Source organism: Grammomys surdaster, unplaced genomic scaffold, assembly GCF_004785775.1.
Source record: "Grammomys surdaster isolate TR1022 unplaced genomic scaffold, NIH_TR_1.0 165, whole genome shotgun sequence".
Lineage (NCBI taxonomy): Eukaryota > Metazoa > Chordata > Mammalia > Rodentia > Muridae > Grammomys > Grammomys surdaster.
In genome coordinates, this window is record NW_021604613.1 from 2980167 (window position 1) to 3001020 (window position 20854).

A 20854-nucleotide genomic window follows, 5' to 3' on the forward strand; every position below is an offset into this window, starting at 1 on the left:
TTGACAAGAGTTCTTGCCTGAAAAGGGCTGCTCCATTATATTTTCAGAGCAATTTGATATTCTCTTACGAATACCTGAAGTCTGATTTTTATTAACTTCTTCCTGTAATTTAGTTCTGAATAAGTCAACTGTGGTAGTGTCAGAGTGATTGCAGTGAAACACTGGCCTTTGTTTAACATAATAATCTCCTTGCTTTGTAAAAGATTGTTTTAACAATTTGTAGTTTGGTTTCTGTTGCAATGATAAACATATTTCTCTGGTTAGGGTTCTGTTGTAATAAAATACCATGACCAAAAGCAACATGGGAGGAAAGAGTTTATTTTGCTTATGCTTCCATATCACAATTCATCATCATGGGAAGTCAGGGCAGAAACTGATGAGGGGCCATGGAGGAGTGCTGCTTACTGGATTGCTTCTCATGGCTTGCTCAGCCTGATAGCATCCAAGACCACATGCTTAGGGGTGGCACTACCTAAGGTGGTACAGGCCCTTCTACATCAAACATTAATCAAGAAATTCTATCATAGGCTTGCCCACCAGCCAATTTGATGGGGGCATTTTCTCTATTGAAGCTTCTGCTTCCCAGATGACTATAGCTTATGTCAAGTTGACATATAACTAGCCCACACAGCACCATAACCAAAACTAAATTGGGGAGGAAATAAAAAGAGTTCATTTAATCTTGTAGGATAAGGCCAGAGTTTACCCAGAAACAACAGAGGAACCCTACTAGATTGCTCAGGTGCATTTTTGAGAAGGTGCATGTCCTCCCCATGGGATGCATAGGCCTTTCTGGTCTGGGACCTCCTACTTCAACTAGAAATTAAGAAAATGTCTCAGACATGACAACAAAACAATATGACGTGATTTTAGAGGGTCCTTCTTCCCAGGTGACTCTAGATTTGTGTTAACAGCTGAAGCTGTGATAAGGCAGGATAAAAAATAAGTCATCTAGCATATAGTTTCTAAAAATAGTTTTTAGCTTTTGAATTCTATAACAAAATACATGGTTATGACAACATAAGGGCAATCTTTAGGGAAGAAGAAAACAGAACAAGATAAGAAAGACTTTGGTGTGATCTCTGCTTTCTTGAAAGTTTAGGGAAAATATTTGTGTTTGGTTCAAGCCATAATAACTTCTATGGGTAGATATTTTGTTTTTTGACAGAGACTTTGTAGCCTTGGGTGGCCTTGAATGGCCTTGGACTTAGAATCCTGCTTTCTGTGGCCTCCTGAGAACAGGGTTTACAGGTAGGAGCTTCCATACCAGTCTTGCCAGTTTTATGATCATGTATCTTAGACATAACTTACATTTTTTCCTCTTATAGATACAAATTAATTTATTTTCTTTTAAGCAAGAAAAATATTTACTCACTTTGCTAGCTGTGGTAATAAAGGGCCATTTAAATTTTTTTTTACTATGTACCATAAGTGAAAGAAGTGTATAATTCATGTTATTTACATAGCTTTTAGGCAAAGTAAATACCATTTACCAGTGTGATAAATATGTAGAAAGCTTATTCTGCAGTTTTTAAAGTGATAAACTATCATTATCTAAAGTTTTATCTGACAAACCACTTTCTGTAAATAATTGGTATGTTATTATCCCTGATTTTAACAGCTGGTTCAATTTTTCTTTAAATATTGGGTCATCAGTATTATTAAACTTTTGTTTAAGGCTATTAGATCAGGATAAAACCTAGAAAACATGCTTGTGCCACGTAAGTAGTAACGAGGCAGTAAGTCAGAGGACTAGTAGTGCAGATCCCAGGTTCAGCGAAACAAACATTCAAAATTCATTTCTGCTGTTGTGCAGCCTTGGGACAGCTCTTAACCTCTTCGACCTTAGTTTCTTTCTCCATCTGTGGAGACAAGATAGTGTCAGCAAGTAAATTTCTTTAGTACTAGAAGTTATGGTGTATTTCTGTCACCAGATCATTAAATTAGAATTGATTAAATTAGAATATTTATAAAACAGCATAGTATGTAAGTAATTTTCAGTTATTAATTATGAAAATATTGTAGTTGTTTTTTAAAAATTCTCTAAGGTCAATGTTATGTCAGGATATGTCATTATTTTTATAAAGGTTAATTTTTAAAACATGCTAGTGTTGATAAATGTACTTGTAGGGGTTTTTTCTGTTTGTCTGTCTGTCTGTGTGTGTGTTTGTTTGTTTGTTTGTTTGTTTTAATTGGGACCAGTGAGGCAAGGTAATGGCTCAGCTGATAAAAGTACTTGCCACCCAAGCCCAGACACCTGATTAGAATCATTGGAACCTACATGAAGGGAGAGAACTGACTCCTGAAAGTTGTTTCAGACTTCCTTCATGCCTCATGCCTACTTGCACTCATTAAAAAAAAAATTGTTTTAAAACCTTAAAGGTTGGTATATAAATGATATTAATGTAATGTTAATATCTCTTTTAGGAGAAATTTTATGCTTTTATGTATAAACGTACATGCTTGTGAATTAGCTGTTTCACTGTCCTTTATGCCAGTTGTACATGTATGTATTTAGACATCTAAAAACAAAAACAATTATCAACAGACATGATCTGTTTGTTATTTTTTAACCAGAATAATGTGCATAATTCACCCATGAAAGTTGCTATTATGACTAGTCTAGAATTGATGGTATTTAAAAATGAGAATTCTTCATATATATATTTCCCCTGTATATATTTATGAGTTGTGATAGGTAGGCAGAGTGATTGGTCTGCCTTAGACCCATGATTCTTTTCCATTTTGAAACAGGGTCTCAATTGTAGCTCAGATGGCTTTGAACTTGACGTGATTCTCCTGTGTGGACCTCCCAGGGCTGGGCTTGCAGTTGTTACTTATGCCTTGCTGAGACCTGTGATTCTTATCATTATAATATTTATGTCAGTGATTGACAATTGGAATAGTGGAGTATGTTTGAATTTCTGAGAAGTCTTCCCCCAAAGACATTAAATTGGTGTATGATAATTTATTTACTTAAAGACTGTTCAAAACATAGGAAAATTTGCTTTTCTGTTTAGAAGTTTGGTCAATCAGCATATTTTTGTTACGTTAGTTATTAAGTGTTTCTGGTGAATTTTTCTTCTAATACTCTTAGGATCTGAGGGGTTTTGTTTATTATGCAAGCATACATTGCTTTAGAAGTAACTAAAAGAGATCTGGAGAAATGACCCAGTGGTTAAGAGAGTTTGGTTCACAGCACCCAAGTTAAGAAGCTCACAATTTCTGTAACTCTAGGTCTCTGACATCTGATGCTCTCGTCAAACCTTTTCAGCCATTTGCACAAAGAGGAGAAGAAAAGAACAACTACAGTTACTGTACATGGATGGAGTGCTTACAGTTGTCAGGCAGTGTTCTAAAAGTGCTGAATACATAGAGCTAGCTGTCTTTATGACAGCTTTCTGAGGTAGACTCTAGATCCTTCTTTCTCTGAATTGTAGGAAGTTTAATTAAATAGCCTTTGGATTACATAGTAGTCAGGGTTCAAGGATTTGTATATGTCTCTTACAGATTTTACCATTAGGGTCACTATTTGAATATCTTATAGAGGTACATCAAGTGTTTACTCCTACCTAAGCATCTCCTGAACTCTGATTAATAATGAGTGATTAAACTGGAATATGCTTGATAGAAAAGATACCAACTCTAGCAGATATGTAAAGCGTTAGCTATCTGTTGGGAATCAAAATTTCAAAACCTGACAACGCTGACCTTTAAAAATGAAACTGGGGAACTGTATTTCTGTGTAGAGAACCATGATATCTCTTACTCTGTACAAACTTTAATTCAAAGTATATCAAAGACTTAAGAACTAAAACTCTGAAATTAAGCATGAGCATGGTCAAGTGCTTTCTGAATAGGACTTGAAGAATTAAAAAATGCAATTACATGAAAATATTCTTTTGTAGAACAAAAGGAAAATAGCAGAGTCAAGAGATGGCCTACTGAATGGATGGAACTAGAAACCTTGCCAACTATGCATCAGATAGGATACTAACACCTAAGATATATGAAGAACTGCCCGACTTATACACTAAAATCCAAACTATCTAACCAGCAAATGACTGAACAGACAATTTCAGAAGAAATACAAATGACTAATAAATACTTATAAAAATGTTTATCATTTTTAACTAATAGAGAAATGCAAAATGCAAATGCTTTTGAGATTCATTCTCACTCCATTAGAATAGCTGTCATCAAAAAAAGAGACAACATACACAAGTGAGAATGGGGGAAAGGAACTTTTCATTGATGGTGGGAATGGAAACTTGTGTAGGCTCTATGGAAATCAATATGGCAGCTAGCAAGAATTGTCATTTCTCTGTTTAGGGCTCTAGGTCAACAAACCATAGATATACTTGCACACACATGTTTTCTATTGCTGTAGTAGTATATCTACATATACTACTAGGAATATATCTACATATAATAGCTAGGAAGTATATCTGTGTAGATGCCCATTAGGTAGATAGATAAAGAGAATGTTGTGTGTATCTATGTGGAATTTTATTGAGCTGTAAAATACAGTGAAATCATTTACAGTCTTTTAAAGGAAAATGCATTTAACTGGAAATCATTATGTTAAGTGAAATAAGCCAGACTTCAGAAGGAGGTATACTACATTTTATAAGTAGAACCTAGATTTAAAATTACATATATATATATATATATATATATGAAAATAAAAATGATCTGACATTGAAAACTACTAAATATTTTCTAACTTTTCCAGTGTGGTTTCTAATGGAACTGATTTGATTTTGGTGAATCAATGCTTATTATGGTTATAGTATTCATGAATGTATTATTTCATCTGGTACAGTGGTTATTTAATAATGGGCTTGATTGGAATATTCACACAAGGATTAATTTTGTACTATTTTTCTCCTCCTTTAGTAAAATAAAACAGGGTCTGTTACCTAGCTTGGAAGATTTGCTGTTCTATACAATTGCAGAAGGACAAGAAAAGATACCTGTTCACAAGTTTATTACAGTAAGTTTTTCTATTTTTCTCTGAACTTTCGAAGATGTAATACTAAGTCCATTATATAATATTGCTGAAATGTGGTCTTAAAAGTTTACTGACTTGTAGGTTCTGACTGACAGTGTTTCTCTTGTTTTCAAATTTTTATTATGCTCATTCCAAGGTAATGAAAGAAAAGGAAACAATGAGAAACTTGTCCAGAAAGTGGATAATAGTGAAACAAATGCCACATACATGACCAAGTATTGAGTAGAACGTCCATATATAGGAATGAAACTTATAGTTGGAATAAGCATGTACATTATCTGCGCTGTATATTTACAAACTCTTATTTTTTTAAAAACAGGCACTCAAATCTACAGGATTGCGAACATCTGATCCCAGGTTGAAAGAGTGTATGGATATGTTAAGATTAACTCTTCAGACAACGTCAGATGGTGTCATGCTAGACAAAGATCTTTTTAAAAAGTAAAACTTTCTGCCAAACCTTTAATGGTGATTTGCTATGCTGTATGGTGATTTTGCTTTTAAAACACAATTTTACTTTTAACAACCGGTATTATAGTGTACTGAGAAAGGGATTTATAAATATTATTTCTTTGAAGACAGTGATAGTATATATTAAGGTTCTGTTATACACTGGGTTTAAATTGGTTATAATGAAAGTTAGCCATAAATGTTGTTTTGTGCCTAGAGATTATATTGTTTGGCTGTTCTATTCTGTCTGCATGATTTGCTGACTTTTTCAGTTTAGTCTGTAGTTTATTTCCACTGGGTGATTTTGATGCTGACCATGAGAGGACTTCAGACAGTTCTGTAGTCCTTGTATTCACATAGTTGCATCACCTGGTTCTCTTTTTCAAGTGTTTAAATGAATGTTTTGGGTCTGTTTTCTTTTTCTTTTTTTGTAAAATAGTGAGAGCTTTAGACGACTTTGAAGATGAGCCTTGGTTTGGTTGGATGAGAACATTTTGACATTGCTGAATTAGCATATCTTCATTACTGAGTATCAGTTTGCTTTAAGCTTTAGTCAACATGTTTGTAATTGACGCTAAAGAGTCAATGTTTTAATTTATTAGTTTATAGAAAGCAGCGTAAAATTATAAACGACTATAAGACAGTAGTTTTTGTTTTTCCTAAACCACAGGTTTCAGTTGAGGTGCATCTAAAGAATTTCTGTATTTAATTTTGAGTGAGTGAGTGAGTGAGTGAGTGAGTGAGAAATGAGAGAGAGAGAGAGAGAGAGAGAGAGAGAGAGAGAGAGAGAGAGAATTTTTAATTACATTTTCTTTGGTATATTGAATGATTTGTTCTAGATCTCCCCTGGGAATATCCTGGAGTCCCTAGAAGGGATCAGTATTTAAATAAGATTCTCTGAAGTTTTTGTCATGCTTGTGAGATGTCTGCCAATTTTGAACCAAGACTCTTAGTTCTCTTAATGCAGCCAACTTTAAAGTATAGCTGTTAAGCTTACTTTGCAATTGATATTAAGAATTTAAGTCTGTTGATCTGTTCATTTTGTGAAGGGAATGAATTCACCTCTAGATTTATTTATGCTTTTGTAGTAAGGATCTGTCTTAGGAACTATCTGTGCAACATACTCTTTCTTGATTATGGTGCTTTCGGAGAAGTTATTTTAGTTTATCTGTGAGTATAGTTAATTGATGGTAGATTGGATTGTAAAATGTATAGAGAACTGGCTTTGTAATTTTTAAGGGAATCACTAATTTGCACATTTAAACCTTCATTAAAATGTGCTTTATGAACATTGTTTCATTATGAAATTAAAAGCAATTTAAATGTTTCCCTCAATTATGAACCTAAGGAACCACTATCATAAAACTATTTGTAATTGAATTGATCTATAATAATTATAACTTTAGACACAAACTCGAGTTTTACAAAACTATGATTATAATGTAGGCAGTCTCTGACTTGACATGAAAACAACACAGTAGTCTGTGTTGCAGGACATAGACAAAGGGTTTTTCCTTTTCATTTCTAGAATGAGGTAACTTAGAACCTCTTACTAGGAGCTTTTCCAGGTCACTTTGAAAGGTGATGACTCCAGAGAAATTCCTTCTGATTTCAATTATAAGAAGTTATCTCATTGGGGAGCCAAAAATAAACAGTATCATTCCATGTTGCTGGAATGACATTCCTTTTTTCTTAGAGAAGTTATAATTATAGATAATTATAATTATAGATAATTCTGTTTTCTCAAAATGAGAAACCAGTATTGTATGTGACTTTTTAAAAGCATGGATAAATGAATTATATCTTTTGAAAGTTGGAGAACTCCCTATGCCTATCTATATAGTCGTCATTTTTGTATTAATACTCATTAAAATTACAAGAGGAAGAAAATATTTGTGCTAACATCAAGTTCTTCATTCACTTGTTCATTCATTGTTAAACTATAGAAATATAACAACTGTTTTTATGTGTGACCATATTTTAAGAATCGTTTACTTAGAGGCAGCAAATGGTTTGCATTTGTAATTATTTGGTTTCTAAAACCTTAAATATTACTAATGAAAAATTATGTGAGAAAAATTTTTTAATATTAATGTACATTGTATTTGTAAGACCTGTGTCCAGAAAGTAATGGTGAACAAAGCGCAGAAACATACTTACCTGTGGAAAGGCAAAAGTATTTTTCCTCAGAATTCATTTTAAATAATTTATATTTTCTAGTACACTGATGACATCTACATTAAAATAATTTCCACAAAAATTTTTACTATTTGAACACTGTCATTATCTGTAGTTGGAGTCTTCTGAAGGCTGAAATTGTCTTTATCATGATAACTTAACCATTTAAGGCTATTTCCACATGGTTTTTACTAATATGCTAGAACCAACAAACAAATACACACTATACCCAAAATTCTGTGTACTGTTCTGTTGACTATAAATCCTCTTTAAAGGTGCTGATTAGTTTTGTTTATTTTATTTTGAGATTTATGTGTATGCTGTTTTGCCTGCAGGTATGTCTGAGCACCACATGCATGCAATGCCTGTAGAGACCAATAGAGGGCATCATATTTCCTGGAATTGGTGTACCAGACAGCTGTGAGCCATTATGTGGGTGCTGGGAATTGAACCAAAGTCCTCTGGAAGAGCAGTCAGTGCTCTTAAACACTGAGCCATCTCTCTAGCCTCCTGAATAGTTTTAAACATTTGAAATATTTGTCTGTGTTGGGGTTTGGGGAAGGGGGGGTAGTAGTGAGTTGATAATTTAAATTTGCTTGGTATTTCTCATGTTTTATTTGTAGCTTCTTAAAAACGAAATACATTTAAAAATAAGTACTTTTTAGGAATTACTTTAGCTTTCTTATTTGAGAAAAGTATGCTAGTTGTATTTTCCTTGCAACTTTGATTTTTGAAAATTGAATTTTAGAAGCTGTTTGAGATACATAAAAGTTAAATATTTAATCAGTGATTTTTTTTTAGTGCATTACCCAGCTTCTTAATTTCATTTGCTTGTCTGTAAAGCAGGGAAATTCTTCAGAAAGTATTGGTATTTTTAAGGTTAAATAAGATCATTAATAGTGCCTATTGTTTTCTTTTTCCTCAAAACATGCTAATATAGTGTAATTATTTATCTGTGAGGAATATAGTTACATAAGTAACTTCTCATAGCAATGGTCTGACTTTAACATTTCTTTCTTTCTTTTTAAATCTTATTATGGGACTTGCCTTAAAATATTATTGTAGTTGGTGTTGTATCTTGTCGTTCATTTTATCTTTTGTAAGTTACATACTCTGTGACTGAATTACTGGTACTCAGAAATTTTAAGATGGTTTTTAGCTCAGAATTTAAAATATACTGTGACACACAAACTTTAGGTTATATTAACACATTAGTTTTTGGCTTAATCCTTTTCAGAAGAAAGCAGAATGTTGGTTCACATCAGTGTCTTTAAAATGGTTTTTTAACAGTGAAACATTTCTGTAATGTGTTACATTTGGCTCTGGTAATATAAAACCTATTATAGTACTTCATAAATTATAAGCATGTCAACATATTTTTCACTTAAGAAAATTGATGAGTTTGACCAAACCAAATTGGTTTTATCTTACAAAGCTTTCAAAATGTTCAGGAAAAACACATTAAAATATTGTTATTTGGGCTGGAGAGATGGCTCAGCGGTTAAGAGCACTGACTGCTCTTCCAGAAGTCCTGAGTTCAATTCCCAGCAACCACATGGTGGCTCACAACCATCTGTAATGGGATCCGATGCCCTCTTCTGGTGTGTCTGAAGACAGTTTCAGTGTACTCATATAAATAAAAATAAATAAATCTTTAAAAAAATATATTGTAATTTAATTTTTAGTGAAATACTACCCAGTGATTATATAAGAACTAAGAAGGGTATGTCAGAGGTTACTTAAAATTGAAAAATATTCATAATCTCATTTGTGGTGTTTTAAAGGCTGAGTTTTGTTAACCAAATCTCATGTTTAGTATTTATTAATTTTAGTAGGATGCAAAATTTTTTACAATACTTAAACTTCAAAGGATGCATTACCATTTTAGTATCTGACAAAATTTTAGGCATGTTTATTTCTTATTTGTTCAGGATAAGCTAGAAGGAGAGAAAACATAGGAAAAATATGTTTTAAATTTGACTTGTATAAGTATATGGTTTATTGATACTGATTAATATTCTTTTATTAAGTGGCTGCCAATAACTGAAAGGTACCCACTCTGTTTTTCTATCACATTCCACAGGTGTGTTCAGAGCAACATTGTTTTGTTGACACAGGCATTTAGAAGAAAGTTTGTCATTCCTGACTTTATGTCTTTTACCTCACACATCGATGAGTTATATGAAAGTGCTAAAAAGCAGTCTGGAGGGAAGGTAAGGTTTGGATACACATATTTTCCTAATATAAATGTTTCATATAAAAAAATAAACCTGGATATTCTACTTCCAAATTAAAAAACTCAGTGAGTCAAGCCTGTAAATTCAGTGCTTTTAAATTAGTATAAGTATTTAACCCTTTGTTATTTTGCCTAGAATGAAACCGAGTTTAAAGTTTTGGGCAGGGCGTGGGTGTTGGATATTTGCGGTAGAGTTTCTCTGTTTTGCAGACCTGGCTGTCCTGGAACTTGCTTTGTAGACCAGGCTGGCCTAGAACTCAACAGAGTTCTGCTTCTGCCTCTTCAGTGCTATGATTAAAGGCATGTGCCATCATTCCCAGCTAAATTTTTTGTTTTTAAATTTGGAGATGACTGAAGTGGCTTCGTATTTTCAAATTAGTAAAATGACTTTATTTCACATTTTTACAGATTTGATACCCATTAATATTAAGTAAACATTTCTACTCTCAGTTTTATAAGGTTGGTTGCAAGCTTTTTTTTTTTTTAAAAGTCTTTAAGTTCTTGTTTTAAATTATCTGAATTTTTAAGAAGTAAGATTGCATTAAAAATCAGAATGGTAGAAAAGTCACCTAATGTCATGCAAATACTCAAGTTTATAGATGAGTATTCTTAGTTTTTACAAGCATCATTAAGACAGGCTGAATCAGCTCCAGAGTACACTAAAACAACAAAACCAGTGATTGGTGAGAGCAAACACATTATCTGTATTGTATCTCTTAATGACTTTCTAATATTTTGGACAGGTTGCTGATTATATTCCTCAACTGGCCAAATTCAGTCCTGATTTGTGGGGTGTATCTGTCTGTACCATAGACGGGCAAAGGTAAGTTTATTTTAAAGTCTATGAAGAACAGCTTTAAGTCTTGAATTTTGTTTTATGAGCGAAAAAGGAAGATAATTTTTATTTTGAGGCTTTGAAGCCTGGTCTGGCCCTTGAACTCACTGTGCAACTGAGGCTGGCCTTAAACTTATGTGGCATAATCTATCTCATTATCCATCAATAATTTGCAAAGTGAAAGTCAGTTGGCAAAGCACAGTCTTTTATAAATGCATATTTGAGAAGTGTTTGTATTTTAAGTAAGCTGCTAACAAATGAGGATTTTTTGCATAATTATCAGAACATTTTATGCTGAAGGGGAACTATAAAGAAAATAATTTTATTTTTTTAAAAAAAAAACCTAAATTATAAAAGGCTTTTGGAAAATGCTAAACTGTGAGATTGTTACTTTCAAGAATAGTACTTTCTGGGCTTGGGAAAAGATGGCTTAATGAATAAAGTGCGTGACTTGCAAGTGTGAAGGCTGGACTTGAAGTCTGTGGCACAAAATCTTAGGCAAATATAGTGGCTCCCTATAATTCTAGCAATTATGAGGAAGGCAGAGAGAGGTCCTTTGCAAGCTGCTAACTGGGAATAGATAAGCTCCATGTTCAGCAACATATCCTGTCTCAATAAACTGGAGAACAGAGGAGGGAAAATTAATGTTGGCCTCCTCACAGGTGTGTATACACATGCACCTGCACGTATGCAAAAATGTCTACACAAGTCAATGCAAAGTATATTTTAATTTAGTTGGAAGTCAGACATTAAGGGTTTATTGTCAAGCTCTAATTTGGATATCAGAAGAATTATGCCATTTCTGGTTTTCCTACTGAAAAAAATTAGCTTAGAAATATAATCCTTCCTTAAATTACTTTTTAAAATGAAAATATAGCTTAACATAAAAATGTATACAACTGGTATTGCTGTATATATAGCTTGATGAATTTATATTAATGATATAATTTCATTCCTTTTTCCCCCCAATTTTGAGCCAGCTTCTTTATGTAGCTGGGCTCGCCTAAAACTTACTTTGTTGCCAAGGCTATTCTCAGACTTTATATCGTCATACCTGTATCTATTTGATCACAGGCATGCCCACTATGCCTGGTAGTGCCCTAAAGCTTACTAAGACTACAAGTCAGGAAAACCTAGAATTGGAGACTTCTCTTTTGAAGATATGATTTAAAACTTTTTTATCTGTTTCTGATTTTAATTATCTAATCTGAGTTGTTCTTAAGTTATAATAAAAAACATAAATTTTTATTATAATTAAACATTAATTTTTTAAGAAGTAATTTTTTAAAGAGCTAGTTTACTCTGAAGTAGGATAAAAATCATTTAACATTTAATAAAACTGTTATTCTATTGAGTACTTTAAGCTTTTGCCATTTTTTTTTGCAGTGTCCCTCTTAAACATAATCTTTTTGTAATGTTTACATATGTATATGCCTGTGGAGATGAAAGGATAACCTGTAGGAGTCTATTCTGTCTCTATCATGTAGGTTCCGGGTCAGGCTTGGTGCTGGCCACCTATACTACAGCATCATCTAGCAAGCCATCTCTCTAATGTTGACGTAAACATTTATGGTTGAATTATGGGAAAATATTTATAATTAGAATTAATAATACAACAGTTTGTGGTTGATGGTAATTGTTTTTAAAATCTACTTTAATAGGCATTCTATTGGAGATACCAAAGTTCCCTTTTGTCTTCAGTCCTGTGTAAAACCCCTGAAATATGCAATTGCTGTTAATGACCTGGGGACTGAGTATGTGCATCGCTATGTTGGGAAGGAGCCAAGTGGATTAAGATTCAACAAACTCTTTTTGAATGAAGATGGTAAGGAGTACCTACAAATTGGCTAGAAAATCTCAGTAATTTGAAATCTGCTTTTGAAAAAACCTTTTCCTACTTTTAAATTTATGCCATAGAGGTTTTTTTTTATTTTTTAGAGATAGTTTAATCGTCTACTTTTTAAATTGGTTATTTTAGGTTATCTTGTGCCATTAGCAAAAGGAGTAGAGAGATAAGGGCAAGGAATACCTTCCACAGTTGGGCACAGTGCACCCTTGTAATCCCAGCAATTAGGAAATGGAGTGAGAAGGACCGGGAGATCAAGACCATCCTTGGCTGCATAATAAATTTGAGGGTAACCTTAGATGCATAAGAGACACTGTACATTTATAAATAAGAGCTCATTGTTGTCACCTATCGGGGATTCTGTCAATGCTTGAAAACGTCTAGAATTTACTTAAGAACAACCCAGTGGAAGCAGCTAATAGTCTGGGATAGTCATAACTATTATGTTTTGTTTGGCAAAGGTGAAACAGCTAGCTAGATTCGGCATCCTGACCATTTTCAGGCTAGAGTTTGGACCCTCATTTGCCCATAAAATATATGAATCAGTCTGTGTTGAAATAAATGTCACTAATACACTATGAAAGGAAACACAGAAAGGAAATAGCATGGCTTCTTCTGACCAAGCAAGTTCTAATAGAGTGGTGGTTCTCTTTTTTCATATTCACATAATGTATGGATGTTTCATGTACTGCTTTCATACTTGAGGACAGTTGTGTATGGGCTGTGGGTAGAAATTCGAGGATATATTGTATTCATGTACTGTGGCTTTAATGATAAATAATATAGTGGGATTTGTTTCTATGACTTTGGTCTTTCTCCTTCATAATATTTGCTATTTGGAAGAAGTATCTTAGATCAGGTAATTGGATTACTAAGTCTTGCTACTCAAGTTACAGGCATTCAACAAGGAAGGAACACAAAGGTAGACAATATTTCAGTCACAGAGGTTTTAAATCTGAGTCACCAGTAACTTGACTTCATTCAGTAAGGGTGCCTTTTGGGTTTATCCTGAAGTATGTGTAAGGTTACTAGTTAGTTGATGATTTGAGGTACAGAATTAAAGGAAGCACATAAAGTTTAGAAAAATTGTAAAAGATAAACTGTTTTCTTTTGTCAAATTAAAAAAGTGAAATGTCTCTGTTTTATTAATTCTTCAAATGAAGTCACAACTGATATATTCTATATTTTTTCGAACAGTTTTTATCTGTATTTTACCATAATCTTTGTGCTGAGTTTTGAAAATTAGCATATTTTGGCACCTTCATTTAGGATATTATATTTCAAAATTTCTTATTTATTAGTCTCATTGACATCCAGGTTTAATGAAGGTACTCATTCTGTTATTCCCAGTAGATAAGACATTTTATAGTATAATCAGTATTTTCCTTTGGAAAGCAAGCAAGAGTAAGTGATTTTGGCAGATACATCGATTTGAAGGAAGGTATTTAAATATCTAAAACAAATGTAGGAATTTGAATGTTAGAAATCTTTTGGGGGGGCTGTTGAGATGATTCAGTGGTTAAGAGTACTGGCTAGTCTTCCAAAATAACTTGTTTCCCAGCACCATATGGTGGCTTAACAACTGTGCACAGTTCCAGGGAATCTGATACCTTCTTCTAGCCTCTTTCACCACCAGGCACACACATGGTGCAGAGACATACATACATACAGGGAAAACATCTATACATGTAAAATAACAAAATCTTCTTTTGAGAAACTTAAAATTTCTATTGGGAGAAAAAAATAAAATGAGGGTTGGGGTAAATGAACTTACCATTTATTAATAAAATTTGTGCCATATTCATGTATAGTTTTTAAAAGTGTAAGTTATTCTTGGCATGGTCTGTAATGTATAAGAAAATTGTGTTGAGAACTCAAGATTTTGTTTAGTACTGGTTTCTCATAAGAATTAAAATATAAAACTTAAAAAGAGGGCTTGTCTATCAGCCTTGCCAAGTTCTCAAGGGATGCTGTGCTATTCAGTCTTGGTTTTATATCAGCCCCAACACAAAACAGTTTGGAGATCTTTCTCATTTTTAAAATTTTACTATTTATAGTGAAGAAACAAATGTGTTTGTAACTGTATTCAGAGTTATATGTTTAAAAATATCACTCTTGCTATGTAAGATTATAAGAGTAAAGTAATGTAAATATGATAAATAGGTAAGCGATGGTGGTAGTTACTCTGTAATTACATGTACTTTTGAAGAGTAAAGTATAAATAATGTTTGTCCTGTAGTTGGAGTTGGCTGGTACTTTCTGTCATCCGTGAGTGAGGAAACAAGTTTATTTTGATGACAGTTTTGGAAAACATCTCTTAGGGAAGGTTTAATTTGATTTTATTATATGGTATGTACATGTGTGATATGAGGTGATGAGTATATGCATACCACAGTGTACATACGAAGGCCAGAGGACAACTTTGTGGAGTCAGGTATACTTTTACATAGGTTCCAGTGATCAGACACAGGACCTCAGGCTTACAGAACAAGTACTTACCCCGTCAAGCCATCATGCTTGCCCCATGCTTTTCTACCCTATAGGGATTAGGTTAGCCGACTAATATTTATATAGCCTTGTTGGGTAATCAGCTCAAGGCGGCAAGGGATTTGATTCTTGGAGTAATTTATTTAGCTAATACTGAAAGATTTACAAAGTTCATGTGATACAGGATTTTAGGAGGCAGAGTTAAGCTTTTCATAATCATACTACCTCTGATAGGGAATTTAGAAGACAATTCAAGTTTTGCATATTGTTAGTGATCTTTAATTAGCAAAGCCAAAATATGTTATATTTATACAGGATTTGACAGAGAAGAGTTAGTTTTTGTAAGATGATAGAGCTGAGTTAATGGGAAAGAATGGAGTTTCAGTGATTGGGGAGAATGTAAGTGAGCACTGTAAAATTGAGCTATGTATAGTAAGTAGAAAAGTAAAAGTAGAAGATAAAAACATAGGAAAGAATGTTCCATGCATTGTTTATTGCAAAGTTCAAATAGATATTTGTTAAAATGAAGATCCTATCCATAAATTGCAGTGTTTCATGTGTTCAGTTTTCTGGTGTGCCAAGCTCTAATATGTGTTGTAAAAGTATTTTAAATGGTATCAGAGTTGTTATTTCTGTTGCCAATAACTGAGGAAAAAATTTAAAATTGGCTTTTTCATTTCTACCTTACTTCAGAAAACAAGAGGTTCATGTTCCTAAGTCTTAGAGTGCTTTGGCATTGCAGTAATGCTGCTCTTCTTACCAGTTTCTACTTTAGACATTTGACTCTGAACCAACGTTGAAGAGGAATCAGTAGATCACCTGCTGTGAAATAATTTGTTGTTCTTTGAAAAAGTCTTGGGTGCAATTCATGTAGCATTTGCTTGATACTTATCAAATTCTTGAGTGTGTATTGATATACACACATTGGTTGCCTTCTAGCTCCAAGGATTTAAACCTGAGATTATATAAAACAAAGAGAGAAATCTGAAATAATAGATTAACAAGGTTTTATATAACTACATATGTAGAGTAATTTCACTATTGAGTTCTGTACTCTGCTTTTCCTTTGCTTGGGACTTTTCTTTCAGGTTGATAATATTTGGAAGTATTTTGCATTTTTTATTTCATCTTGATATACAAACACATATAATATACCATTCTTCAGAGAAAGCAAGTGATACCATTGTATATATGTTTAGGGAAATCATATTTCTTTTGTTCAGCATTATTTGGGGAAAGTAAAATCTTTCTATATTACAGTGTTTAGATTTTTAACAACAGACTTTTAATATTTAGAACCAGTCTTTATGGTAAATAACTTAGAATGTAGTTTTTCTTACTTTAATTAACAATTATAAGCATTGATGAAGTACATGTGCTTTGCACCATAGAAAGATGAATCAAATAGTCATGAACTGTTTCAGACTTTATTTGTAGCAAGAACACAAAACTGTTTTTAGCAATTTTGAAGTGTATTATTATAATCTAGTAGATAACTTGGTCTTGCCCTCATCTCATTTTAATTTTGCTCTTCAGTCAATATTTCCCCATTTTTCTCCTACCCCTACAGCCATGCTAGCAACTATCATTTTCTGTTTCTTTGAGTTCCACATGTTTAGAGCCTACATAAAAGATTTGTTTTTCTGTACCTGGTTTTACTATTTGTGTTACTGTAAATGAGATGTTTTCTTATTTTTTAAGGCTGAATAATATTCCTTTTTTATATATATTTTCTTGATTCTTTGATCCACTGGTAGACCTATATATGTCAATCTCATGTCTTAGTTCTGATGAATAAGTGACAGAATGAACACAGAAGAATGACGCCTCCAGGATAAAGTCATCATTCCCTTTGCAGACATTTGCTCAAAAGGATTTCTGGATCCAACATGTAACGTGTGCAATTTTAAAGGATGATTTTTGAATTGTTATCTCTCCATTGAAGGAAATGGAGTATGGTTTACACAATTAAACCTCTCTCGATTTTTTTAAGTGAAAAATATCTAAAACTACATGCTTTCTCTTATGCAGAGTCTAGATATTTAAGAGACATCAAATGAAAGGGCTAATGGGGATGGGACGGCAGCCGGAGAGAAGGCTGCATGTGAGCAGAGTATAGTCTATGTGTCTGAAGACACCAAAGTGAAAGCCATTCATATTTTTTTCAGATGATAAAAGTAAGAATGATACAATTCATAAATAGCATTTTTTTTCTATTCAGAGTGTACCGTTTGACACTGGAGATGTGCACGTGTGCTCTCAGCTCTCAGTTGTACACAAGAGGCATGAGATTGAGAACAGCTCGAGTTACACTGTTTCAAAGCAAATGACAGGAACAAAAGTATAGAATTCAGTAACTTTTAACTATATAGTCCTAGGATTTTGAAATCATCATTCAGTAAATTTGGGACATTTTGACCATCTGCAAAACAAAATTCCATATTCATCTGTGATTATTCACTGTTTTTGGTTTTTTGTTTTTGTTTTGTTGATGTTGGTGGTGGTTTGTTTTGGCCTTGAAATCTAGCAATCTATTCTTGTCTATAGATTTATTTGAGAAACTTCAGATAAATGGAATCACTTATATTTGTTCCTTTATGACTAACTTTCCTTAGCTTAGTATGTAAAAGGTTCACGCATGTTATGATTTTATTTCCTTTGATAATTATACCATCATGATAAGACCAGTTTATCTACCTTTCAGCTGAAGGGATATTAGACTTATTCTCATGGTTATATAGCTGAGAGGAATGGCTGGGTCCCATGGTGACTCTCTGTGTTTACTGCTTTGAGGAACTGTTTGACTGCTTTTTCAAAGCTCACAGTGTGAGCTTAGAGGCTTGTCTTGTGGAATGTAACTTGCTAGATTCAAGGAGACTCTAATGTAATACAGATAATGTGTGTGCTAGGATTGTCAGGTTCGGTAAGCTTATCCATGAAGTCACTCTCACAAATAGAAGTTTCTTTTGTGAGTTTGTTTTGAGGCAGGAGCTCATGTAGCTTTGAACTCTAATCCTGAGTGCTGGGATTAGAAAATGCACCACCATGCCTTGCTAGAAAGAATGTTTTACCCAATGTCTAGACCCAAGAATGTCTGTACCCAAGAGTTTTTTGTTCACAATTAGCTGTGTAATGAATGGTAATGTAATAAGTTAAGCTTCTAAAATTCTACTAAAGAATTAAAAGAAAGTAAGATTATGGGTGAACATAAAAGTTTAAGTTACTTAAAACTTTTAAGGGCACATGCTGTTCTTGAAGAGGACCCAGGTTTGGTCTCTAGCAGGAACATGGCCGCTCACAACTGTCTTAATTCCAGTTCCAGGGGATCTGACAGCTTCTTCTGGCCTCTTTAGATACCAAGTGTGCCTGTGGTGCACATCCATACATGTAGGCAAAGATATAAAATAAAAATAATTCTTTTTAAAAATTAATGAAATATGTATCCTTTACTGTCAAGAAGTGTTGAAAGTGTAGAGAATACAATTTAAATCTCCTGAAATCTTACCATTTTAGGCATATCACTAGTATTTGTATTTTCTTCTTCAGTGTCTATATACATGTACATGTATACACATGCATACATTTGCATAAGTACAAAAATGTTTTCAAAAGGTAAATTGGGATTATGCCAGATGAGCTTTTTCAAAGATTATTTTTAATATGGTAATATTATCCAAGTACTTAGTAGATATTAGCTATTTGTATGCATTTTTGAGCTTTAATAATAGTAACTTTGAGATACGTTCAGTTGTTATGTCTTTGAGATACAGATTTGGTTTCTATTTACATACATACAGAAAAATTGAGTGAAATGGCAGGATTACAGTATTTGGATTTACTTTTAACATTACTTTTTGCAGAATGTTCTGTTAATTCTTGTTTTACTATGTGATTATCATAGCATAATTCAGGGTGTGAACAACTGTTTTGATATGTATCTTACTCCAAACAATGCTCCTTGCAGAAAAGTATGCACACATCCAAGGAAGTGGAACCGAGTATTTGAAACAATGCTGTCACTATTATGTTTTACAGATAAACCACATAATCCTATGGTGAATGCTGGAGCAATTGTTGTGACTTCACTAATAAAGGTAAAATGTTGACATTTCCTTTTAACCTAGTAATTTTTTAATAAATAAGGAATAAACATATATTTTGTATTTTTTATGTAGGACTATGATGATAAATTTTCTCTTGGAATTAAGAAAATAGTTTTATTATATTGGGTTAAGAATTTTATTTATTCCCCCCCCATGTCATTTCAAGGACAAAACTGAAAAACATGACTCCCAGCCATTTGTTGGGAAAATCATGAATCCCAGCTGTTAGTTAACTTCTGGATATAAAGCTTTGGCACAGATTTAAGAACTTTACAGATCAGTGGAAGTTGAGGTGTTTCTTTCTAATGTTTTAAATAATTTTTCTTTTTTGCTTCTAGAAAGAATAAATAATAACAGAAGCATTTTACTATATGATATTTTTATTAATAAATGTGGGAGCAAATATTTAAGTTTAGAACAAAACATTTATTATATTAAAAACAATGCATTGTTTTATCCTCATAAGCTGGGATCACAGTTCTCATTTAAATTTGTTTCATTTGTTTTACTTACATCATATCATAAGTAAAAAAAGTAAGGCTTCTTCCAATTATTACATTACTTAAGTTTTGATGTTTTCATTGTATGTTGACTTATTTATGTTAGTGTTTGTATCAATAATTGGAAGCTAAAGTTTTGAAATAAGTATTTCAAAATGGTTCTGTTGTGTGGTAGATTTTCACACAATTTCAGGTGTTTCTCCATTTATTTTGTGTTTGGGACACTTAGATGTTTCCCAATAAATTTGTGCCTGTCTATTCCAGGTTAGAATCAAACATAACTCATGGATTTGTACATGCATTACTGTAGATGGGGTACTCTGAATACATACAGAATGCTGAACGGTAAATTACAGGCTTAGAGTCCAGTTACAGAAATTCATTTAATTGCTATACTAGAAGTCTATGTTAACTGTCAGTGACTTTTAAAGCAGAAAATTACTATCTTAAGAATATATGTCTATTTTAGGGCAATGACTTATAAGCATTGGCCTACTTAAATTTTTTTAATTCTAATAAAGTAGATTTATAGCCAGATATCCTTTAATGTAGCTAGTTTATGCTATCTAGTTACACTAAGGTAGATATTATTGTAGAAAGTAGTAATGCAGTTATATACAAAGCAGACTCTGCCTTTGGGTGTCTTAAGTATGGAAATATACATAGAAAAATGGGCCTTTATAATTGAGTTCAGTAAATGTTGTGAGAAATCTTATTAATAATTCAGAGTTGAGCAAGTAATAAATTAGAACTAAGGAAAGTTAACTACAGTCCCTGTCAATGCGTAGTTTTAAAAAGCACTAGAATGATTCTAAACCATTTTTGGATCTTCACAAAATGCTCAGATTCCATGATTTTACATATATTTTAATGGGTTCCTTAATCTTCTGAAAGATGATCATGGATTCCAGCTTAAAAACTACATCAGTGATAGGTCTGTCAGAACTTCAAGGTTCCTCAGCTATATAGTAACTTAGAGTAAACTGGGAGGCTTGAGGTGAGTGAGACCATGCTACAGGAAGTGAGATCCTGTTACAAAGAGGTGGTTACTTTGGAGAAGATTAACACTGTACACCAGTAGGTTTCTCTTTAGAGGGCATATGTAAATGATTTACAGAACACCTCCTTAACTTCATGCAGTTAAAATCCTTTTGTTAATGATTCCTGGGCTCAGTCAAGTACACTGATATGCTGCTGCATGTGGG

The 20854-nt window shown here is 33.0% G+C and overlaps 1 protein-coding gene across 2 annotated transcripts in view; it reads left to right on the forward strand.

The window, feature by feature from the left end:
* The window catches only part of Gls (glutaminase), a 66508-nt gene that overhangs the window by 6286 nt on the left and 39368 nt on the right, over positions 1-20854 (forward strand). For both annotated transcript variants that reach the window (XM_028765558.1, XM_028765557.1), the window contains exons 2-7: positions 4900-4996; positions 5334-5455; positions 9726-9855; positions 10622-10701; positions 12375-12538; positions 19082-19140. In XM_028765558.1, coding sequence (XP_028621391.1) covers positions 4900-4996; positions 5334-5455; positions 9726-9855; positions 10622-10701; positions 12375-12538; positions 19082-19140 — 652 coding nt within the window. The remainder of the gene's footprint in view (positions 1-4899; positions 4997-5333; positions 5456-9725; positions 9856-10621; positions 10702-12374; positions 12539-19081; positions 19141-20854) is intronic.